The 24984-nt window shown below is 45.2% G+C and overlaps 1 protein-coding gene across 2 annotated transcripts; it reads left to right on the top strand.

Annotated features, from left to right (window-relative positions):
* Nucleotides 1–24628, top strand: LOC120818427 (prickle-like protein 1). Of its 2 annotated transcripts, none has more exons than XM_040175493.2 (8): nucleotides 1–340; nucleotides 16979–17176; nucleotides 17333–17446; nucleotides 18913–19050; nucleotides 21121–21324; nucleotides 21432–21618; nucleotides 21735–22745; nucleotides 22846–24628. In XM_040175493.2, exons 2-8 carry the CDS (start codon nucleotides 16991–16993, stop codon nucleotides 23796–23798), a joined length of 2793 nt encoding a protein of 930 aa, XP_040031427.2. In that variant the 5' UTR covers nucleotides 1–340; nucleotides 16979–16990; the 3' UTR covers nucleotides 23799–24628. The 2 variants fall into 2 exon arrangements, with proteins under 2 accessions (XP_040031427.2, XP_077957954.1); XM_078101828.1 differs by lacking the exon at nucleotides 1–340 and adding an exon at nucleotides 13050–13447.
* Nucleotides 24629–24984: the final 356 nt, after the last annotated feature.

Raw genomic sequence — 24984 nt, 5'->3', positions numbered from 1 at the left:
GAGGAGGAGATCGGAGGGGGGCTTCGAGGTTTTCAGCCAATAGGCGCAGAGCAGCGCTGGTGTCATTTCTCGACGCTTAAACTTGGTTTCCAGAGCTGCGCAGCGCTCAAAGCCCGGTGAGCGTCCTTCCTCCTTCTCCTTCTTCTTCTCCTCCACCTCCTCCTCCTCCGCAGACTATGCACTGAAAGAGCGCGTCCATCGAGCTCGAGTTTCACGTCCCGGAACGGCCCCGAGTCGTGTTTGCTGCCCGCAGTGCGCACGGATGCCTCCACGGTCGTGATTGCATTCTGATAAACGGAGTATTCGAACCCGATCCCGGAGCACGGAGTTTGCTTCTGAGGTGAGTGCGAAGTGGGGTTTACACTTTTTGTCCGTCTTGAGTTTCCAATAAATTTGTGACTTTGTGAAATGACGACGTGCCATTAAAGGAATGATTCGTCCCTCCGTTACTTTATAATCAGACGCAGCTAAAAAGTAGAGAAAATACTTAATTGAGCCTCTGTCACATATTTTCCCTGAAGGGAGAGAGAAAAAAGTGAAACTGTCACTGACTGTGGGGGAGGGAGGGAGGAGGGGGGGTGGGGGGGCGAAAAGACGCACTTAATGGAGGGTTGCATTTTCGTTTCCAGATGTGTGGACTCAGCTGTTCCTTGTCACTCAGGTGGTCTGTCTTTTGGCCTGTTTATTCTTTTTTCCTACCTTCACGCACTCACATCAAGCTCTTCGGAACCACCATTGTGGACGTACCCAAATCCCCACAACCATTAGAAACTGAAGCCGGATCATTTCATCCAATCAGCACAATTGTCTAATTGTGGCCTTTTTTATTGAACAATTATTTCAGAGAAATAAATCTACTTTTAGAGCAGGTTTTCAGTTTTTGTTATCAACTTCTCAGGATTGTGAGTTCCCGTGATCTTCCTTGTTCTGACGTGCGGACTTTTGTCTCAGAATACCTCGAGATGTATTGAAAGAAAAAGAAGGAAAGTTCTTTAAATCGGGAGTAGGAGTCCTGAAATGTGCTGTGTGATCTGTATCGAAGCCAGTAGTGGCACCTAGTGGTGGGAAAGATTTGTAGAGATGCGTTGGGATCTTCAGAGGAGTTTAAAACTTGAAGGAAGCTTGTGTAAAAATTGCCAATTCAAGATGTGTTATATTCATAAGTAGTCCCTGCCGGTGCTCTCGGTCCTGTCGGGGGGGGGAGGGGGGTTTCATGCCGTGCAGTCTTGGTTCCTGTAATTGAATGACAAGCTGCTGTGTGTTTAGCTGATCCAGGATGAGAGAGATCAGGTGACTGAGGTGTATTCCCCCTCTGTGGGAGGCCAGTCAGCCAGACTATGCCGCACGTTGCCGGGGGTCTACACACACCAATACTAAAGCCTTTGTTAATGAGTATGTATCTGTGTGCGTGTGTGTCCTTGTCTGTGTGTGGTACGCCTACCGGCTGCACGTGTGCTTTATTACTTTGCATGCACGCATACACGTGTGTCTTTTCTGTGTGTCTGCACGTCCGTACTCATATGCATCCATGATGAGAGAGAGAGAGAGGGAGAGACAGAGAGAGGTGTTTGGACCAAGGAGTTAAGCTGTTAATTGGTCAGCCATTTGGGGCACATTGGAGAGTCAAGTCGCGATGATTCGAATGCCTGAAAACACAACTTACCATTTGTATACTTTGGTTGTAGAACGAAACGAGGTGAGCTTAAGAGGTGTCGTTAGGTAGATTAAGTTCACTCGGGGCATGCAGCTTCATATCCATAATAAAGACTGGTCATCACCGCCATACAATTATGAGCCCAGCTGGGCAGGTCATTACTACATCCTTGACTTGTTTTTGCCGCCAAGGTCTTTTAGTTAAAAGGTCCATGCTGACTTTTTGTTTATGGAGCATTTTCTAGGCCGACAGACTCATTTTTCACAGCAGTGTCTCGCGATTACTCTTCATCCGACAGTTCTTCGTTTCCTCACACGCAACCCAAGTTGTCATTCTCCAGCAGGGTTTCAGTGCCAGAGAGGAAATCCAGCCTGGACATTGTTTTGATATTGTTGGACACTCTCCTGGAAAACCTCTTTGCTCAGTGACCAAAGGCGTTCTCATTTAGAGCTTGATTGGCTCCTCGGGCTGAAACACCTCGTCTGATCACAGCGTTGAAGTAGTTTGAAGAGCTGGAGATGTGACGTTTTTTACCATTTGAATACAAATGGAGATACATTCTGCAACTTTATAATGATAGCAGGGAACTTAAATCCCAATAGAATTACTTTCAGCCTGACAATGATGAATGTGGTGTTTTAAAGAGCAGTTTTTCACATTTACAGTGAATACAAATATGAACATGCACGAACAGCACATACCGGAGGGGGTCATAGAGCGCTCACGGATTCTTTGCGTCCCAGGGTTTTTCAGCAGAGATTTGCATTTAGCAATAAGAAACAGACGTGTATGTAAAGTACCAGTGTGTATAAAAAAAAAAAAATCAAGATCCTCATCTATGAGTATAAGTCAACAGTGGTCTGTCTATGCACTCTCTGTCAGCCTAATACCTCAGACCGGCGTGTGTACACACAGGCAAGTTTGTCCTGTCATACGGGAATTAATCGAGTGTGGGGTTGTGTAAATCATTCTAAACCTCAGAAAACACACGCTCACTCAAACACGGGCGCACACACACACATGCCTGCCTGCTTGCCAAGCAGCGATCCCCTCTAGACGTGTGTGTGAAGGGCCAAAGATGGAGTTGACCAATCCTTGAACACCTGAAGCAGAACACTGCACAATGGAAGACAGACAAACAACTCTCTTGGAAGAACAGAGATTAAACAAGTCTCAGATTGATATTGTGAATTTGACATGGGAACCACGCAGCTGCACCAGCTATCAGCAGCATTATCACTGGTGCAATGGGAGATTGCATACAGTTCTGAAACCAACCTTGACTGGGCGAAACATTCCCTGGTCACAGCTGGGTTTATTTCCCCATTTATAGCCTAAACAATTGCTCCAGATATAGAGTTGGAAATAAAAAAATACAATAAATTAGTTGCAGCCCAAAAAGATTTGCTCAAGTTCAGTGTCTGTCATGTTGTTTATGTTAAAGGAAGTGTTGCACTATACATTTTGAAATACAGGCTTACACTAAGTATTTTGGCCGTCGGTAGCCATAAACCATATGTCGAGAGATGTGAAGGGTGCGGTGTGTGTGTGTGTGTGTGTGTGTGTGTGTGTGTGAGGGCTTTAGGCAGGCAGTCGGTTATGTGCGAACACCGATTGTGATCCTTCAGCTCATTGAGTGGTTACAGACCCGAACCCTGTAGGCCGCGTTGGCTCCACAGACCTGGTATTATGGTCAGCTTGTGGGGAGGAAAAGCAAACCAGGGTTTAGAAGAATATGTGTGTTAAAACTTTGCAGGAAATAAAGTTGCCCGCAGCACTTGCTCGGCGGTGCTGTCGCGAGTCCGTGACTCGTGCCTGCGAGTGAGAGTCGATTTGGCACCAACCTAATTACCTATACACACAGCTCTATTTGATGACGATTAAAGCCGCTAGCGCACACAGGTACGCACACCTGCCCAGACACACCTTACCAGTCGCCAGTCCCAGTGGTTAGGGAGACATTAAACGGTGATGATTATTAGATGATAATAATTAAAAGGCTTTAAAGCCCAAGTGAAGGAAAACGTTATAGATGGAAGCACTGTCTCGTACAGAAAGACAAGATTTCCACGCAAAACAACCACGTAATTACTCCTCCTCAAATGACCACCCTGAGGCACAACACAAATGATAGCTTCCATTTTGGTTTTTGATAATAGAAAAATAACATTAAAAGGTCTCCGTAACCCCATAATGTAAAAACCTAATTCCATTTTTGATGATTATTCTTCAATACAGTCGGATGTTTGGTGAGTTTTTTCATGTCTTCAGCTCAGATGAAGCGCCAGCTTTTCTAAATCCACGGGATTATGTTAAAAATGAATCGCCCCCTCAACCAAAATCAGTCCTAGTGTGGTTGGTAAAAAGCATTATGAGGATGAATGTTTTACATTTAAGAATAATGTTGGTAACAATACCATCAGGTATAACTTTTAACTGTTTGCATAATTTATTTAGATAAGATGTCTCAATAGAATTTTTCTGTGAATAGCCGACGCAGAAAGCAATTATTGTGCAATTGTTGGCTAAAAATAGCTGTACTGAAAGGACAGAACCAGGTCAAAAACAAGGTGACTATAATCGTTCCTAAATGCTACAAAAGGGACATACATGGAAAGTCATTATATGTGATCCTGGGATCTAAGTTAAGTGCGTGCTTCAGGGAAACATGGCTGCTGTCCAGCCGTGGCTCCTCAAACATGTCTCTGTGGTTTGTGTGAGATCGATCCTGAGGCTGAGACGAGCTCCCGAGCACAATGTCTCAACTCTGGTCCAATCGGGGACAGCCTGCTCTTCTCTTCCTCTTACCTCTTCGCCTCTCTCCTCCAAAAGGCATGAAGTGTCGGATTGCACAGGATGTTTGCATGAACTAATTCTGTTTTTTCCCCCCCACTAACTGATCATTGTCTGTCTGCTTCAATAAACAGAAGAGGTGGATTTGAAGTTTTGTGACAAATGTTAAGTTGGACAATTTGAAGAAGACGTCCACATTGATTTAAACTGTCTGCTTTGGGGTGGCCGTCTTTCTCAGCAGAAGTCTCTGAGGACATGTCCCAGCTGTCATTTTATCTCCATCTCGCACCAACCCAAAGGAAAGCCAGCCAGTGTTTTCACCCAAAGGGGAAATGGCTTCGTCCAATCGGCTGCCACTAAGAGTCAGGAAATGGCCTGTTTGTGATAAATAAAGTGAAAATGAGGGCAGGGAAAATTACAGGAGTCCCACCGATTTCACCACATGCACATTTTCTTCATTAGTCACGCTAGCCCTGCTATCAGAATGAAATGGTAGTTAAAGCTGCTGTGAACAGTATTATTTCTAATAACACAATGATTGCATCTAATGGCAAAGGGGTTAATCTAAGTGACAAACCCATAGACAATGACTTTTTTTCAGTGTAAGCATCAATCTGGAGGTCATAGTGGAACATTTAGCACATAACAATCAAAAGTTTTCTGCACAAGTTGGTGGAGGCATAAAATCGAGCTTAAAGAAGTGTGTATATTGCACTTACATTTGTTCGAGTGGCAAACTGTGGCTTCAAACACAACTGCGAGTAGGAATCTGAACGTTCACGGCTTCTTTCAGCCGTTTAAATTGCATTTCGTAATGCAGAAACTATGTCGGGCATTTCCAGAGGCTTTACTCAAAGGGAAAGCCTGCACAAGCGGATCACTGTCTTCTGATATAGACCCCGCTCCCATTAACAAGTAATCAAACAGCCTTGTATCCTTCATGTGGGATAATTTCATCTCCAAGAAAGGGAGAATGGAACAGACAGTCATCAGTGGCGGTTAGCTGATGAAAGATCGGGGATTTCCAAGTGTTTGCAGCAAAACCAATACAAACAGTGATTTGACAGCTGTCTAGATTTCAGCGCCGTGAGATGCATCCGTTTCTTTTCTTTTTTTTCTGCCTGAAATTGTGAGCTTGAATTCCATTTGTATTAATGAGGTAGTAATTCCATTTGTATTAATGAGGTAGTAAAGAATGTCTTTTGTTTTTACACTAATGACCTCAAAAACCAGCCTGTAAAATAGAGACTTACACTTTTTATTACCATCTAATCAGCCACCCGTGAAATCCCACATGTGTGGGCTTGTTAACGTATTCATCATTTGCTGTTTTCAATACATTTCTTTTATTCATTCACTACTTCACACATATCTCTTAGTGTGTGAATGAGTGTGTCTGCATGTTCCCGTCAGAAAAAGCTCACGTGAATCCCCCTCAAGGCCTTTCAGACATCTGGTAGCGGTCGGACAGCTTATATCTCCAAGTAATATGTCCAGTTAAGCCCCTGGGAGCTGCCGCCGTGCACATCATCACAGCCCTCCTCCGGCTTTGCTTGGAACTTTGCTGAAACTCTATCGTTTGGTTTAGAGGGGTACAAATATGCTGTAGATCCTTTTATGCTACTTCCTCCGGTCCATCTGCCATCTGTTGCAGATTACTCTCCAGAGTGTGTTTAGAGAGCTGCGCCCGTCGCAGAGCGGGACAGATAGTAAACCCAGAAGGTTCTGGTCTGAACTGTCAGGTAGGTCTGAATTAACAGAGAGGCCAACTGAGGATAGGGCCGGCTGAGAGGAAAAACCAGCGGGGGGGGGGGGTCGGAGGAGAGAGACACACACAGCACCAGGGTAAGACGGGCTCCAAAGTCCCACAGAGAGCCCACCAAACAGTCTGTTTATCCATGAACCTCGGGCTTGCTACTTGAGGTTCAGTGTGCAACGCCAACAGCGGCTGCCTGGCCATATTCAACCGCGGTCCCTGGGAGATTGGCGGGGGGCACAATCCAGGACCCTTTCCCTGTGATAGCCAGTTCGTCAGACCTCAAAAGGAGCCTTTAATAGGACACGCAGCCTGGGTATCTGTCGGCCTCGTCACTGTACTGTTGTTTATCTCATTTCTATCACTGGCTCAGTAGCCCGTATACGTACGGCCGGACAAAAAGAGCCTTGAGAACTCTCCTTTTTTCGAAGCTGAAGGCCATACGGTTTCACACACACAGACACACACCCTCCTCTGATACGGCGCCATCCCCTCCAAGCGCAACCCCAGCGTGACAAAGTACCCGGGGCGGGCGACTCGGTCAAACCTGCCGTACCCAGCTCCTGTTGTGTTTCTAATGTTCAATTATGGGAAAGTTAGGGCATTGGTTGTGTAATACACGTTTGTGTGTGAATGTGTGTTTATCTGTTCCGCTTGAATGATGCGCCATCCCTTCAGGGTTCTGTCATTAAGCCGCTGTGTACACAACCCCAATCCCTGGCCTACATCCACCTCTTATGCAAAACTCATGTGGGATTCTCTCTCCCTCACACACACACACACACACACACACATGCAAGTACAAACAGCTTTCTCATACCAAATGTGATGCAATGCTGCTGCTTGTCTTGCATTATATGTCATCACATGTTACTAGTTTGCTTCCCTCTCTAGTTTTTTTCCTTTATTCATGGATTTAATTTAATCTAGTTTAATGACACAGGTCATCACATGCCCTGATTCACCTCTCTGTTTCGGTTTATACGTCATCTGACACGTTATAGGAAGACACGTGGATTAATAGAAGGAACGCATGTAACGGTAACTACAACGCTGCATCATTCTTTGTTTACGATCGTTGAGGCCAGTAAAAATATAAAAAAGAACATGTTTTATTTGTTCATTTGGACTTTTTCACTTTTATTTTGCTGTTAAAGGGAAAAGGATAAACTGGTTTCTTATCTTTGTTTATAGCCTGTTGATAACCATCAAGGTCTGTTACATCCGTGGCACGAAAACGTTTGTGACCTTTTCTTTAAAGAGCAGCTGGAATATTTCCCATTCCATCTTGAATTTTTTTTTGTTACCAACGAAGTAAAGCAAAGCTGCTTTACTTTGCATATATTTTCTGTCAACAAAAACGAGACAATCCGGTTCTTGACATTCCACATCGGTTGATGGCTCACTGCTGTTCCAGTGATAAATATTTGCCTGTTCTTTCTCTTCTGTTCTCTCTATGTGAGGCAATGTGATTGCAACAGCCTTGAATTTTGTTAAGATGCATTGAACACTCTCACACACACACACACACACACACACACACACACACACACACACTCTCGCTCTCCTTTCAAGTTGTTAGTTAAAGTAACATCTGGCTTATTGTGACAAAAGCATTGCCTACCAAAATCAAATTAGTATTGGACGGAATACACAAGACATAAAGTAAGTGTTCCCACACACACACACACACACACACACACACACACACACACACACACTGTACCATAATGACAGGTTATTTTTGTTCCCCAATAGATAATACGTTTTCGTGATGGTGTTTCACACTCACAAAATATAACCTCAGTGAAGGTGCTGAGATTGTATAGACGTCCTCCCTTATGCCGTGCAAATAAATTGGTATTATAGAGGATTGTTGAGAGTGACGCTTTTTAAAAAATTGCTGCCTATTTTACCTCTATTCATTGTTGAGAGCAAGATACAGTTACAGAATTCAAATGGAAAAAGAAAGTTTGTCTTGCAAGATTCACAAGTTAAATATTTGTCTGCATGTCTCTAATCCAGTAGATTAGCTGGTCATGTTATGTACAAACCCAATCTTAGACCTTAGTTTCCATTATTTTGAAATGCAGATAAATAAATAGCTTAAGACAAGAAAAGAAAATCCTTTATTAGTCCTGCAGCGGGGAAAATCATCTATTCTCAATTGTTTTTCCACTGTTGTATAACCCTGTTGCCTGAATAAACACTTTGTATCCAAGAGGATACTTTGACTTGGCAAGATAGTTTTAGCCTACAGGGACTATCGAGGACATACATGCCGTCCGATTCAGATACTGACTCGTATGAAGTCATTCAAGTGTGGCCGACCGACAAATCATGGAAACAAACACCACTAGACATGAACGGGAGATGCCACTCTACTTTTTGACCACACTTTGTCGCACTGCAATAGTTATCTTCCTCAACATAGTGTAATCGGCCTGTGAGTAGTGAAGGGATCTATAGAAAATCCCCTTTAAGTTCAGACTAATGGGCTGCATGTGCATGGATACAGGCAGAACAAAAAGCACAATAAAGACTGATAGAGACACATGTAAGGCTAAACAGAAGCTGCATTAGAGCAGTGATTATTTTCCCTTTGCAACTAATTATTTAAATTGTCATGCCATGCTATTTTGGCAGCGAATGAATAGAACATTTAATGGCATCTGGTGGATGCATGCTGCTGATTGAAGTCAGCTCTGGTTTCAGACGCCCCAAAGCAGATAGATTTAATGATCTTGCGAGGGATCACAAGCACGGGTCCATGTGCAAAGGTTTCCTGTCTAGTCAAGGAGTTCACTTGTAAAGCAAACGGCAACATGCCAACGTGTGCACAATGACAACGTGCCACGCTATCATTAGCATATTAGTGGGAATTAACAGAAAAGCCACCTAAGTCTCGCGGGAGTGTCATTAGTTTTGCAGTTATTTGGTCCAAACTTGGATTTACGCCTGATAATGTTTGGTGCTCACTTAGGCCACTGCTATCTGGTGTCAGGGATCACCAAAGTAATTGCGATTCATAAATGGTTTGAGTCTAGTCCCGAACAAGAAGAATCAACCGGAGCTTCCGATATCAGTCCCTGTAAGCTCCCTTCAGTTGCCAATTTCCTGCATTTTACTGCTCTTTTATTGCTGCTCCTATTGTCCCAAAGGTGTGCAGGTAACACGTAGGAGTGGTTAACAAATCTCAGCAGAGGCTTTTACGACAGAAACTTAAATCACGTTCGGGGCGGGATTTGCCAAGGGAATATCGACACCGAACTGGCGAGACCACTTAGCGGCACTGCGACGGACCTGATATGCAGCAGCGAGTTAAGCTGGTGGTCCTTGTTAGCGGGGCCTGAAGATCCATTTCCTGGTGTGAAAGGCTGCTGAGAGGCGTCTGTCGGCGTCAATGGGGCTGAATGAGGCATAATAATGGATGTGAATTGAGACGTGGATCGGGGGTCTTTTCCGTGAAGCAGAGTTGTGTGTGAGCTGGTTTGTCGGCGGTTGTGCAAATTACCTTTTTTCTAAGCGGAACGGTGCGGATTCGAATCTGAAGTAGACAGTCACAACACGCAGGACTGCAAAATGCAGTCACACAGACAGGCTTCTTTTAAATTGAGTTTCACTTTCCAAGTTTGACGTGCTTTTACTATTTTTGTGCGGGCTTTGATTCAGCTGTTTGCTGTTTAAGGACCTTTCTCAAGATTTTCCTTGCAGCTGACATAATGAGTGAGGATGAGGTGATGAAAGTGCAGTTCTCTTGCCTCTCTCTCCCGTGGCCGATCGTGGAGAGCAGCTATGAGCATGTGTGCCCTTAGACATGCCGGGACAACTGTTCTTACAAACTGGTTCATTTCAAGCATGCACTAGCCTTTTGAAGGTGGTGGGAAAAGGGAACATGAATGTTGTTTCCTACAAATTATATTTAATAGCTGATAATTTATAACTGCACCATAACCTCCACACCCTTTTTTTTTAAACACAAACACCCCTATTTAACAGAAATTCTATGAACATGGTGTAGCCATGAGAATTACCATGAGAGGTAATAATTGAAAAATATTGCAAAATATTAGAGCTATTTGCACTCTTATATTTCACCTGGTATTTGCACTATACGCTCTTTTAATGGAAGGAGTGGACTCCGCGTTTTTATGACAACCTGTCGCTCAACAGGCTGAGACACGTCACTTTTCCCCGCTGATTTCTGCCTCGAGCGGGCAGAGGGACATCGTATGTGCATTCTAAGGCATCAGTCCAACCCCCTCTCGCCTTCTGGCGATGAAACAGGGTGGTGGCAGTCGAGTCCAGGTGTGAATGACCGGTATAAATGAAAATGCAGAAGAAAGCGCGTCTGCTTAGCACAATAGGGGTTAGGGAAGGGCCAAACGACCAGTTGAGTTCTGTTCCAATAGATCGCCAGAAGGAGTGAGTAAGCGTGCCGGGTATGTATATTCTAGACTTGGTCTTGGATTTCAATCAGAGTGAAAGCCACTAGATATTGTCTTTGCTGCAGTCCAAAGGGGTTTTTTTTGCCACAGAAAGAAGAGTCCTTTGAGAGACTTGATTGAAAACTTTCTCCCCAAACTCTGTCTCATTTTACTTGGCTCAATGTTGGATCGAATAATACTGGATATCAGCCAACTAGACAAAATCAGACTTATTTCTAATAAATGTTATTGTTTCTCAAAGCGAAAAAAAAACCCTCCTATCCAAAGCAATTGTAGCTATGGAAAAACTATGCATTTGTGCTCATTCACTATATCGGCATCATACGTTTGTGTTTGCAAACATCGGCTCGGGTCAAAGGTCACTGCATAAACCCTCCATTTGTTAGTTCCTGCTCCTCGGCCTCGGGCATGTGAATGAGCCCACAGTGTCATCCATTCAGCACATGACCACAGGCTTTGCAGAGTGCTGATACATGACGCCTTTGCCTTATAATGACTGAGGCCCATTTGACACCCCAGTTTGTTTTGTAAAGGGAGGGACAGAAGCTAAATTGTAATCCTGCAAATTTAGTACAACACAACCGAAGTCCTCTTTCCTTTATGTTCCTCGAACTTCAGGTGTTTTCTGCACCCAGAGAGGAAGTAGAGGAGACGGTAAGGTCAACTGTCCTCTGGTTTTCTAAAGGACACCCCGGTCTTTGGCCACAAGCCCAGGCCCAGTCTGAAGGGCTGATATCTGCCTATTGTGTGGGATAAAGCCTCTCATCCTCTGACCGGTCCGCTATTCATGCCACAGAATTCCCCACCCACACATTGTCTGTTTTTCTTTCTTTAACCCAAATTAAGTGCTTGTTCTTCACAAAAAAGTCGCTCTCTGCCCATCCAACTGAAATATGATTTAAAGAGCTTTCTCAGCTCTTTTCCTGTTCAATATTAGAGGAAACTAAAAGGCAAGAAGAGGCCTTCGCAGCGTGGAAAACATGAGAGCTTTTCTGAAAGCTGTTCTGGAAGGTTTTACGCCTGACGGTGAGGCACATTTAGACAAGCCAATCTCTATGCACACAGAGAGCCACTCTGCTAAGCTAACGGAGCTATTTCTCATTCGGAGCAGGTATTTTTGGCTCGTGACAAGCGGCTCTGTTGCCCTCCACACTCGTCACTTTGTGGGGTTGTCAAGGCACAGGGTGCCTTTGTCCGTTCGACAATTGAGGAAACGCATTTGTCATTTTAGGCTCTTTAAATGAAGCCGTTGCTTCTTTTCAGCCTTGCCAAATGACGGATGGTGCAGAGCTCGTGCAAATAAACGACAAGCAACTTGCAAATCAAGTCAGATGTTTACGGGTTTTGAGCAACATTTCACTTCTAATTACGGCCTGCGAGCCATTTTTCACAAGCTGAATATCTAATTTCAGGACAAAACTCCTCACTTCCGGTCCTGTCGGATTGTCCAGAGTTTCCTCACGAGAAGTGCTCCGCGACAATAACGTCATCGGGATTGGCCGAAAGTGAGAGACGAGGACAGGGGACCCCCTCGTCTGTCCTCTCATTCATTCAGATCTCTCCAAAGTAAGGAAAGGGGCGGTGATACAAGTGACGGGCTGAGCAGACAGATCCCCAGCGTGAGAATTTCCTGAGATGGATGAGGCTGACTTGGGAGGAAGCACGGTCAATATTTAACTAGGAAAACCTCAAGAATACTCGAGCAGTTTAATTTTGGAACAAAAAAAGCGAAGAGCTCCCTTTTAAATAATTCAGTGCTTCTATATCAAACACATGCACAAATTGTATGCTACCAGTCCAGCGCTAAACAGCAGTGTTAAGTGGTAAAAGTTAACCATATCATCTCAACTCTTTCTCCTTCCGCCAAGTGGCAGAAGCACAACAACAATTATCCTAAGTTTAAACTAACTAAGATGTTCTTGTTTTTGTTCTTAAGATAAAAAGAGCAGCTGGGCCCCGAATTGCCAAATTACGTAATTAGCAGAAGAGTAGAAATGAATGTGACATTATTGGAGCGAGGTGACGGGAGATGCTTGAAACTTGATGACCCCTGAAAATATTTAATGACAGCGAGAGTTCAGTCACTTGGATTCATTTGTCTGACGGGAAGTTACGACCCGTTAGACGGGCGATTGTGATGCAAATAACCACAAACGTGGAGAGAAAAAAAAAAAAAGCAATCAGTCGATTCAGGCTGTTTTACACGTGTATGCGTTCCTGCGTGAGGAAGGAACACCCTTTCCATTCTTCAAGTGAAAAGATGAGTGTGAAATGGACTCTGGTATTAATCACCCGGTACTAATGTTGTATAATGTTAAAGAAAGAAGAGCAAGAAAGTCAAAAAGAAAGAGTGAGGGCAGAGTGGACATGTCATCTGGCTCTCAGCAATCCTGCAGCCGGGTTGGGGGGGGGGCGCTGGGTGGAGGGCTTCATGTCACTCTGGGGGAGGAAGGGGGTGTAGAGATAGGTGGGGTGTTGACTGTGAAGTGTGTGTGTGTGTGTGTGTGCGTGTGTGTGTGTGTGTGTGTGTGTGTGTGTGTGTGTGTGTGTGTGTGTGTGTGTGTGTGTGTGATTGAAGTGCAGTGGCAGCCGATTTGCTCGGGTGGGGGTGGGGGTAAGGGAGGGGCCGACCGGAGCACTGACACACACACAAACACACACACACATCCACTCACTCCAGCACACTCACATGGGTCAGAGACAACTTCACCGCTCTGCCTTCCTCCTTATGCTCTCGGGACCTCGTCGTTTTGGATCGCTGGAGGAGCTGCTCCCCTTCGGCAGCGTGAGTGAAAGGTGGGTCTTTTTCAGCCTTCCCCACACAGCTGACGTTGACTTTCAAAAAGCCCGATCTGTTGGGTGTGTGTGGGGGGGTAGTAGAAATGCTCCTCGGCTGAGTGGGATCTGGATCTGATTAGACCTTGGATCCGTTGAGCTGGATGCTGCAGACATGTAGCCAGGAGTTGGAGCAACTCTGTGACCAGAGGGGGGGATTGTGTAAGTGAATGAGGGCTTTATGCAAAGGTGGAACGAGAAATGCTTTTCCTGGAGGTGAGAGGAAAATAGAGGAGCTGGGAGCTTATTTTTTGGAATGAGGAGCACTTTTACAGCTCTGCTGTGGAAAAGGACTGCATGGGAGAGAGGCGATCGTGTATGTGTGTAATGCTTTTGATGCAGTGTGTGGATGTATGTGTGGACGTACACACTCATCATGTGTCTGTGCACACTCAAGCTGTGTTAAGTCTCCATGGGTATCCCCTGACACCCATTTGTGCTTAAAACAACACTCTTTGCCAGTGGAAGAGCGATGACCTCGGCCTTTGAACTCCACAATTTAATGGTTTTCCTAAAGTAAATCCTTTGACGTTTAGAAAAATAGACTTTCAATTTGTTTTCACTGCTTTGGTCCCGGGCAAGCGCTCAACATCTACATATCTGCCATTTGAGTTAACTGCAGATAACTCTTTGGTATTTGAAGAAATATCTCCTCACTGACAGAATATGATACACGTCTGTGAAAGTCACTAAATCGGGATGTATTCCTGTAGTTTCGCCCGGGGTTGTGTTCATTTGAAAATCGCACGTGTTTGACTAACCAATTCCTCGGGCCAAAGAGGGCCCCTTTTAAAAGTGTCAGTTAAGCGGGGGAGGCGCACACCATTAACCGTTAGCCGGCTACATCTGGCCGATGTTTACACAGGCCCAATGTTGTGACTCTTTAAATGCCTTTTTCAAAGACTTTCACTTTTTCACCCCGTTAACCTTCTCCTGTCGCGGCCCGCGTCAGAGAAAGGATTTTTTTGGACATTTTGTTTTTGTTTTCCGACAAAGACAGCCATTGTGATATTGGCAGCGGGCGACATGGTGTAATGCGAGCTGCGGTGTGGATAGGCTTTAAGAATCCAGAGTCCCCCCCACCCACCACCACCCCCCTCCCCCCACCCCCTAGCCTGTGGGATGAGAGGGCAGCGGACCAGACATGAGCAGGAAAAGATCGGCTTCTTTGGTTTTAGCTTCACAAAAGGAGGCAAAGAAGGATGAGTGTGGCTTTATTTGATCGCATGTAATTCACTTTTTTCTTCATGCGTAAGGAGATGTTTTGATTCCCTTTCAAACATGTAAAATGGGATCAGGCGATATCGTGCCGATGAGAGAATACAAATACTGTGGACAAAGCCCGGTTATAAAACTGTAAGATTGCTCTCGTGTTGTTTGATTGTGTGGTGATGTTGAGCAGCACTGTGGCTTCGTAAGTCACATGTTGGAACAAACCACACATTGCAAATTAGCAAATGTCCTGCTTACATTTCTGCTGTAAATCAAACTCGCAACCATATTATCACCAAAAGTCAGAAGCATCAATGGCCTCCTATTCTTTCACAAACTACCATTGTTCCAGCAAGATTGTGGCTAAAACATGTGCACCATCTAATTGCAGAACTTTGTGGTCTGAACCAAGTTAGTTGAGATAAAGCAGAATGGGTCAAGAAAAGCTTCTGGGTGATAACACTATCTCTCCTACCATAAAACCTGATAGATTAGTCACTGAAGAACAAAGCAACAGTCAAATACCCTTTTGTTCTGGGATAAGAGCTTTGGGTAGACTTTTAACAGCATTTCTAATCTGTAAATTCAGTGTTTGGAGACCCTGGGCTTCATTCAACTGTATGCTAATTTGGCATCGCTAATATTGAATAATAATAGTTTGACCCTACATCATGACGGTGACCTGAGAGGACAGAAGTGACATTTCTACAACCATTGGGCTGTAGAAAACAGCGTTGAGCTTGTGAGTTTAGTTGCAGCTGACAGTGAGTGAGAGAGGTGCAAAATAATCCTTTAGTGTCATTTAGTGTATCATCAACACATTAACACACATACATAACAAAAGAAAGAATGCCAGGTGACATATTACACCTATTTACAACGTAACAGGTTGTCACCACATTCTTATTTAATTTCGCGTTCTGTAACATAAAGCCGTACATAAAAAGTTGCACGTGTGTCTTTCTCTGTCATTAGGAGCTCTTATGTAATATGTAACGTTAAAGTTATCGCTAGATTCACGTTTACTCGAAGTTGAGGTTGAATTGAAAAGCAATCCTTCACAACACTGGGAAGGGTCTTGCTTAAAAAAAAGTCAAAAGCAAAGTTAAGCCCCCTTCCCACCCCCCCCCCCCATAATTTAAGCACAAGCGTTATTCCAAATAGATGTTAATGGCAGTCACGGTTGCCAGGGATACTGTTTTGTCAACAGAGGCCATCGAGATCCTAATGTCCCTCACAGTGTGCTGTTGTAAAAGATCAAACCCTACCTGAGGTTTTGAGGGCCTGTGTGACCGTTTTCCCCCAAACAAGTTCTATTCTGGTACATTTTTGCATGTGAATGAGGCAGAGCACAATCACAAGTGGCCTTTTCAACACCTGGAGGACAAAGTGCTGTTATCAAGCTGAGGGGGGCGGAGGGGGGCTCTGAAGAACATGGCTGCTGAGATAAGTGGGCCGCTGCTGAAGATGGGAGACACAGCGACGAGACGGATGAATCCCTATTCATGTATCCGTCCCACTGGTGTAAGCTCATAAAGACGGATGGGGGGGCGCTGGTGAAAGTGGATTCATGCTCCAGCAGCGGACCTATTTCTAAGATGGATCATTCCTCTTTTAGAAGAATATTTTTGCCACGTTACTTTTTTTTTCTTCATCTCTCTCATCACAGATGTCCATTCGAGCAATAGTGAGTTTAAATCACTGCGCGGCTTGCACATTCTTTGCGACCGTCAGTACGTTGACTAACAGTGGATAAGAACACCAGATGTTTGGCGGATAACAGCTGGAATGTATTTAACTGGGAAGCTTTATGCTTGTAGTTGAAAAAGAATGTACCTACGTACGCTTTTTAAGTTCTTGAAGGCTGTAATGGTTTGGTAGGCGAATAAGTGCACGGCACTGGAAAAGGCCTCCAATGATGTTCTGTGATATATCATCCCAAATTAGTTGTACGTTCCCTTTGAAAGTGGACAAATAGTTTTAGGGGTACTTTATTATTAATGGATAAACAAAGAAAGCATGACGGACTACACTAAGGGATGGAAAATAACAGACTCTTGAGTGTGGATTGTAAAAAGAACAGCCTGACGTGTTACTAAGAAACTATAATATGGTTGAGAGGAGTAGGAATTTACAACAAGTGCAAAAATGTCCTAAATCAGCAGTGACAAGAAGAGGCAAAGTAAAACCCTGATTTTGGGATAATTAAACAAAGGAGGAAAAAAAATAAATGTTCTATAAATGTGATTCCTAAATCCGTCCTTGTTTTTCTATCCACAGCCCCCGTGTGTGATGAACCTGGAGCGCAGCGAAAGAGGGGAGCGCCCGTCTCCTCGCGGCCCGGACATGGAGCCTCGTAGCGGGGGTAAAACGGGGAAAACATCCACGGGCTTCCAGCGGAGCTCCACCTCGGATGACGACTCTGGATGCGCGTTGGAGGAATACGCGTGGGTGCCACCGGGACTCAGGCCCGAGCAGGTTTGTGGGGTGGGGGGGGGGTGGGGCCCTTTTCATCTTCCCTCCAAAATGACCTCATAGACACCACCTGCATGCCTCCTGCTCCGACGCTTATCTCATGATGTGATGTCAATTCTGTCCATCCTCTAAAGTTTATTCATTCGTCGTCACCCGCAGGTCCAGATGTATTTCTCCTGTCTGCCGGAGGAAAAGGTGCCGTACGTCAACAGCCCCGGAGAAAAGCATCGGATCAGACAGCTGCTCTACCAGCTGCCGCCGCACGACAACGAGGTAGAGACAGTGAGCGAGGAGCAGTGACGGGGTGTGTGATCAAGCACACGCGCCTTCTTGTTGGGATTTCTAAAAGCTCCTACAGGGCTCCTCCTAAGTATTATCAGCTAATATTTTACATAGATCTCTATCACTTTTAAATGACATTTTTCCTTCTTATTCTTGAGTTTACCATATAAATGGGTAAATCATCTGCTTACAAAGCTTAAATGTGCAGCTACAAGAGGCAACACTTTCTGAAGATTATGCAGAATTCTCTGGGATTTTGATAAAAGTACATAAGAAATCGTAAAGAAACAGTGAGAGCAGCTTCTGAAGTCAATGCTGGAAGGTGTTATGCTGCAAGTTAAAATAAAATTGATAAATAAATCTGGAAGTTTTAGTTTTAGGTAACAGCTGAAAGCAGTTGGACTAAAACGTTAAATCCTTTTTTGTTTAGCACTTCAACTGCAACTACCATAAAACATCTCAAATATATTTCACATTTACATTTTCTGAGGTTTTAATTTCTTAGCGCTTGTATTGAAACAACATTTAAGAGGTTTGGCTCTTTTGTTAAATGAAAAGCATGACCTCAAGATGAACATAAAGAACTCGTGTTAAATTGACAAACGAGGAACGTCAAGCCGAACGCTGCCCCAACTAAACTGAACTATAAAGCAAGAAGGGTTTCCACAATCCTGCTAGTCTTTTCTCGTAAAACTGAAACAATGGCTGCCTTCCCTCAGCAGTTTGAATGCCCCTCTGCTCTCCCCTTCTCTTTTGACAGCGAAGCACATGGCACCCTCTTCCGTTTAATAGCTTTACGGTGTGTAAACCGGCCCTCCTTTCACATCTGCGTTAATAGAGTTTACATTAGGAGATATGGTGGAGGGGTTATCACCAGAGGTTAGGAGCGGGGAGGGGGGGCTACTGTCTGACCGAGGCGGCCTCTGAACACACACATGGACGATGCACAATACACACGCAGTGTTTAACTGTGTGGCTTTTATGATGTTTGTCGGCAGACCTGGTGGTTGGAGGAGAAAACTGCCAAAGGATTCGTGGCATGACTGTGGTTGAAAGGGATCAGCAGTCGGTGTGTGTGTGTCTGTGTGCAGGGAGAGACACTGAGTGTGTGGAGCACACACACACACACACACAGCGGTATCATTTACTGTTGTTTAGAGAACAACCAAGCCAGTTGTTAGGGGTAGTCTCGGCCATTTATCTGGGACGCCTTCGCCGCCTCCAAACACAGGGGAAAGGTTTGATTATTGCTCACGGCCTCCTTTCCTCACAGCCTACAGGGGAATCAGCTCTGATTTAAACTTTTTTTCCATCGCGTCACATCCCTCCCCACAGTCGGTGTGAGATTTGAAAGCCGAACCGAATCATCAGCAGCGGCCCGTAAACGCTTAATCGTCCTCTCTGCGCTTTTTACGTCGTCGACTCCGCTCATCTCCCTCTTTCTTACGTTCTTGCAGGTGCGCTACTGCCACTCTCTCACGGAGGAGGAAAAGAGGGAGATCCACATGTTCAGTGCCCAGAGGAAGAGGGAGGCACTTGGGAGAGGAACACCCAAGATCCTGCCCCGAGCGCTGCACCACACCCGCTGTGAAAACGTAGGCGCCACAAGTGGATACCCCCGAGAGGACACACACGCGCACGCGCGCACACATGGACCCGCGTCATTAAGTCCTCGTGTAGCCACAAGTTAAGCCAGGAGGAAACCGACTTGTGGGTCTTTAGCTATTTATATCAGGAGACGCTAACACCCACCGTCCCAAAGCGTAGCAGCCCGAGGCACAGTCCTGATTGGCTAATGCCATGGTTTTAATCAAGCACATAAACCTCCTCATTAGGGCGAGAGGGGAAGCGGGGAAATTGAGAGGCTCACGCTCAAGCCGAGCGGAGAAGCCAGTTCCTCGTGAGGAATTTGACAAATTTCCTGCCTCGCGTCCATGTCCCAGCGTGACAGACTGCAGGAGAATTTAAAAGGTTAACAAGTAATTCTTGCATTGTACTATTTTTCCCAAACAAGTGACGGTATGTGGCACATTATTCCACAACTACTGGTACGATAACATGGAGCTGGGTTTTACAACTTTTTCTGGAAAAGAGAAGAAAGGACATTTACTCAAAGTAGTTGTGTTTACTGGTAAAAAAAAAAGAAATGGTTTACGCTGTTAAATGCCTACATAACAGTATTGTATAAGGATTTACTGTAAAAGTATCCTGTTGGTCCTTTGTGTGGAAGTGCCAAAGTTTGGAGGAATCCAAACGATTTTTTTAGTCAAAGAGGAACATCTTGCTCATCAAGGAACAAACAAAAGAATCCTAAAAATGGACCTCTGTTTCCTACTTGATTGATTCAAGCTGCCCTTAATCTTACTCCATAAAAACCTCCTTTCCGTGCAACAAACATAAATATTAGTGTTATGTGGCTTACGTGAAATTGAGCCCTGGCCAGTGAGTAAACCACATCGTCTACCAGCCATCCGGCAAGAGCAGGCCGGCCATGTTAAATCCTCCTGGACAGCCAGGTGAAGTCTGTCATCACTCCAAACCCAGATTCCACCACAGTGACGCAAGGTCGCACACACTCTTATGACACATACACAGGAACCCCTAGGGACAAACGCATTTCCTAACATACTGAACATGCATGTGTATCCATATAATCTCTGTATGAACTCGACATGCTCGTGTATTCAAAGGGATATATCACAAAGATTTGCACATCGCAGCTTTGTCAAGCTCAGGTTTACTGGCGTGGACACACAACACCGCCAAATCCGAGGCCCCTGTGTGTCCACCCTGGTAATAATGGTTAACAGCTGTGCATGCTATCCCGTAGCTGCCTATGGGGGTCTCATAGCTCCGCTGGGTTATATAAAGACTCGCAATTGCACGTTCAGACATGCGGCCTCATGATCTGAGTCATACGATCTGACTAAGGGCCAAGGCCAGTGTATTCTGTCCAAGCTTATGGGACGAAAATATGGTCTAATTACTCAGCAACACCCCATGAATATTATATTACTTTATCCCTAAGAGAAAAGTAGTTTCCGTCCTTCATAAGCTCTGTTGTTAAAATAGTACAGATTGGAGTGACAGAATTAATTGCTCTTAAATCAACCAATTTACTTATGAATTGTTGTTTTGCATTATTCTGTTAAGAAAAATCATTTTAATCTGTTGTCAAAGTGAAAAGATTTAATTACAGTTTTCCTGTTGACAACTGTTTCGGTATTTGTAGCACGATTCATCACGGTAGCATTCGCCGATGTGCTTTGAATGGATCATAATCCTTTGGCTCTTGCAGTGTGATCACCTGTTGTTTGGCCTCCTTTGTTTCACTGCAATAGAAACATATGCCGATACGTGATATATTTTGAATAGTTATCCCCATAATCTTTTATTGTTTGTATTGCATTCCAAATGTGTCACAAGCATCAAGTGAACAGCACTTCTATTTTAAAATGTCTTTCCCGTATGCGATTATCTCTGTATATATCCATGGTTTCACTGTTAAAGTAGCAAACTTATCGTCAGATTTCCATCAGTACCATCAGAGACTTATAGTAATACCACCCCCCCCCCCCCCCCCCCAAAAACCCCCCCCCAAAAAAACAAAAGATGCCTGAAATATAAATCTAATGGATCAGCTATTATTTTTGTCCGATTGTCAGTGTGGCGGAGGCATCAATGGAGGGGAGATGGCGATTTTTGCCTCCAGAGCTGGGCTGGGCCCCTGCTGGCACCCAGCGTGCTTTGTGTGCACCACGTGTCAGGAGCTGCTGGTGGATCTGATATATTTCTACCAAAATGGCAAAATCCTCTGCGGACGACACCATGCCGAGCTTCTCAAACCACGATGCTCTTCTTGTGACGAGGTAAGGCTCGCTATTAGTAGCACTGTTTTCCAATGAGCCGCGGCAATACCAGCAAAAAGTCCATAAAGTTTGACAGAATTAACCGTGCTGCGTGCGTTTCCCTTTAGATCATCTTTGCCGATGAGTGCACAGAAGCAGAGGGTCGTCACTGGCACATGAAGCACTTTGCATGTTTGGAGTGCGAGACAATGCTGGGAGGGCAGCGCTACATCATGAAAGATGGCCGTCCCTACTGTACTGGCTGCTTCGAGTCACTGTATGCAGAGTACTGTGAGGCTTGTGGCGAAAACATTGGTGAGTGCTGGTTCGTTTATTTATACGTCCCTGCCGATGTGTTTCTTTGACTACTTGCATAGCAGTACGATAACCTAATAACATGCCCATTTTCCATTCATGCTACGATCCGGTAGGTGTTGACCATGCCCAGATGACCTATGAAGGCGTGCACTGGCATGCTGCGGACCAGTGCTTCTGTTGTGCCCAGTGCAAGACATCCTTACTGGGCTGTCCCTTTCTGCCAAAGCAGGGTCGCATCTATTGCTCAAAATCCTGCAGCCAGGGGGAAGATATTCATGCTTCTGACTCGTCCGATTCTGCCTTCCAGTCCGCCCGGTCACGTGAATCACGGCGCAGTGTGCGCATGGGGAAGAGCAGCCGGCCTGCCGAACAGTGGAGAGAGTCGCAGCTGTTTAACCCCCCTGCTGCCGTACCTTTGTTCGATTATAAGTTTGGCAATGGAGAGGGTAATGGTAATAGAAATGGAGATGCTGATTGCGACGTTGGCATCGTAGGGCGCAAAATGGCCCGTCTAGGCCTGGAGGAGGAGAGGTTCTGGAGGGAGCGGGAGGAGCAGGATGCCGGTGGAGAGGAGGATCCTGAGGAGTGGGCACAGCACGAGGACTATATGACTCAGCTCCTTCTCAAGTTTGGTGACCGCGGGATGTTGAACCAACTTCAGCAGCCGCCACTGAAATCCCCCAGCCCCTGTGGTGACAGAAACAGGGCAATGACTCTCTCCGACCCCTGGCTCAAGCCTGATTCCACATCTATGGGGGTTAGCCCCTCCTCTCCCACTCCTACTAGTCCCACCCAGAGCCAGACTTCCAATCAATCCCGAGCTAATAGCCACAGCCCTGGATTGATGAGCAAGAAGCACCTGCCTGAAATGTACTGGGCACAGTCCCAGGACGGGTTGGGAGATTCAGCCTATGGGAGTCACCCAGGTCCTGCCAGTGCCAGAAAGATTCAAGAGCTGGAGTTGGACCAGGATCAGGACCAACCTGGGTCAGGGAGACGGGCCTTCTGGCCAGACAACAGGCAGTGGTATGAAGATTCCCTTGAGTGCATCGCTGATGAGCTGAGGAAAGCCGAGCAGTGTGCTGGTGACTCCATGGACTCCCTGGCGCTGTCAAACATCACTGGTAAGGAGGCGGTTGGCCTTATGTGTTCAGGAGGAAAACGTGCTTTCGTTCTCTATCAAACAGTTGTTCAAAACATGTCTCTCCTGCTTGCTCTTTTTAGGCGCTTCAGTGGATGGAGATGGCAGGGATAGACCTATGGTCTACTCACTTGCCCTACAGGATCCCTCAGCCACAGATGACTGCGAGAAGATGAGCAACATGGGAACCTTTAATTCATCTCATCTTCACCACAGTGACAACTCTCTCAACCTAAACATGGAAAAGGGAGACGAGGAGGTAGCATTGTCCAAGAGGGGAGGCCCTCCAGGCGGACACCTCTCATTGTCCCCAAATTTGGAAGGCCTGCCTCAGTCATTTGTCCATGCCCCGGCTTTGAGGAGAAGCAAATCCCAGTCCAGGCCTCCCCAGATGGTCAAGTTCTCCGAGGACACCGTGGACAATGGATATAATGATGGATTTGATGTCAACATTCGAAAGCATCCCATGAGCGAGAGGCCACAGCGGAGGACGTACTGCCCCGAAGAGATGGGCAGAGAGAGAAGTCGTCCAACCAGCCAGCACGGGCGCAGCAGGCAGCACAACCACCGGCAGGGCCGGCACCACAGGAGCCGCAAGACTCGCTCGGACAACAACCTTCACATGATGCCTTTGGAGAAAGCGCAGAGGCCGTACCAGCCCCAGCAGCAAGGTGTGGCAAACTCTCCATGCGGCGCCATGCTCCTACAGCATCCCGCAAACAGGCTGCCCATGGCCTACTCCCAAACCCGTTCTGACTATATGCTGCAGGGCTCGGCTCAAGGAGACCCACGAGTCGAGAGTTTCATGGGTCTCTACGGAGACGAGGAGGACTGTTGTTCCACTTGTTCCTCCTCGTCATCGGACTCCGAGGAGGAGGGTTATTTCCTGGGCCAGCCAATCCCGCAGCCTCGAGCGGTTGGACGCTACTACGCCGAGGACTACCCTACAAGGGTCACAGCCCTCTCCTCCCAAAGCCACGGCTCACAGACTGGTCGCAGAAAAGGCCACCGCTCCAAAAACTGCATCATCTCTTAACAGCTCAGAGTGCATTTACATTGTAACCTGCAGTACACTAAGCAAAAAAAAAATCAATTCTGGGTTTAGAGAGGCAGTTTGAAGCAAACCATGTGCAAAGACTGTGTTATGCCCTAAACAGAAGGTCAAGATGCATATCAGAATTAAGGCATTGATTTCTTCTTTTGGAAGGTTAAACAGATCTGTATAATATAGTCAGAAAAACTTTTTTTGTGGTGGTTTGTGCAAATCTACCCCAATATACTGGGTCTTAATGAATTTTAGCACTAACACGATGTATGTACTAGTAAATTTGGAAGCCTTTCTTAAGACCAGAATTATGCAGAGTGGCTGAATTTTGAACATTTATTGTTCAGTTAAATGTATCGCAACATTATCTTTGTGCATTATTGTGGATACATATTGAACATAGGAGTCAATAACGTAGAAAATAGAAGCAAACCAAAAAATTATTTAATGCATAATAGTACAAATTATGTATATACTAAGTTAAGATTTAAATACTGGTATTTTTATATCCGTGTTTTAATGGTTTCTGTTGCAGTGTATGATATACAAGAAATGGCATTGAACAAACAAACCTCGTTAATATGTCATTAGAAACCAAGAAGGTGCCACTTCATAAACTGTGCTCTTCACAGTAAAGTGCCAAGTGCCAACAATTTCTATAACATTGTTACGCCAATGCTTGGTATACAAATGATGGTACGGCGGGCAGTAACACCTACACTGTCCAAATTCAGCTGAGCTGTTCACTTCTCTCGCTCAGACATAACCAGTTAAATGCTTTATGATGTAAAGACGCTTGTAATAAATGATTTCTTTCCTCAGTTTCCTGAATGGTTGTCCTTTGTTGTCCTGTACCCGGTGTTCATTTCAAATAATATTTTGCAACACTCAAGATTGTGGAGATGGTTTTAACAGGGAGATGTATTGGAGTTTTTAGGATTTTGCAGGGTGGCGTTGGAATCTAAACCTCATGACAAGGGAATTGTGTTAAATTTGCTGCCTTACATTTTGAATTTTAAATTAGTGAATTATTTTTTATGTTTAGGTGAGGCATGTTGCTACATTGTTTTAGGAGGCTATACACAATACTGAAATAGCTAAATATAAGTATAGCTAAAGGAGACACAGTTGGGTATTTATGTAACTTGTGTAGCAAGTAAAAAAATAAAAAAAAGTT

The sequence above is a fragment of the Gasterosteus aculeatus genome, chromosome 4 (assembly GCF_964276395.1).
Source record: "Gasterosteus aculeatus chromosome 4, fGasAcu3.hap1.1, whole genome shotgun sequence".
In the NCBI taxonomy this organism is placed as follows: domain Eukaryota; kingdom Metazoa; phylum Chordata; class Actinopteri; order Perciformes; family Gasterosteidae; genus Gasterosteus; species Gasterosteus aculeatus.
This window is presented reverse-complemented; position numbering and strand designations above follow the sequence as displayed.

Excerpts from the sequence above, each read along its gene's own strand:
- LOC120818427 (XM_040175493.2), top strand. The coding sequence starts at position 16,991 with ATGAACCTGGAGCGCAGCGAAAGAGGGGAGCGCCCGTCTCCTCGCGGC. Across the intron at positions 19,051-21,120 it reads ACCACACCCGCTGTGAAAAC|TGTGGCGGAGGCATCAATGG; the intron begins GTAGGCGCCACA and ends TCCGATTGTCAG. Across the intron at positions 22,746-22,845 it reads GGCGCTGTCAAACATCACTG|GCGCTTCAGTGGATGGAGAT; the intron begins GTAAGGAGGCGG and ends TGCTCTTTTTAG.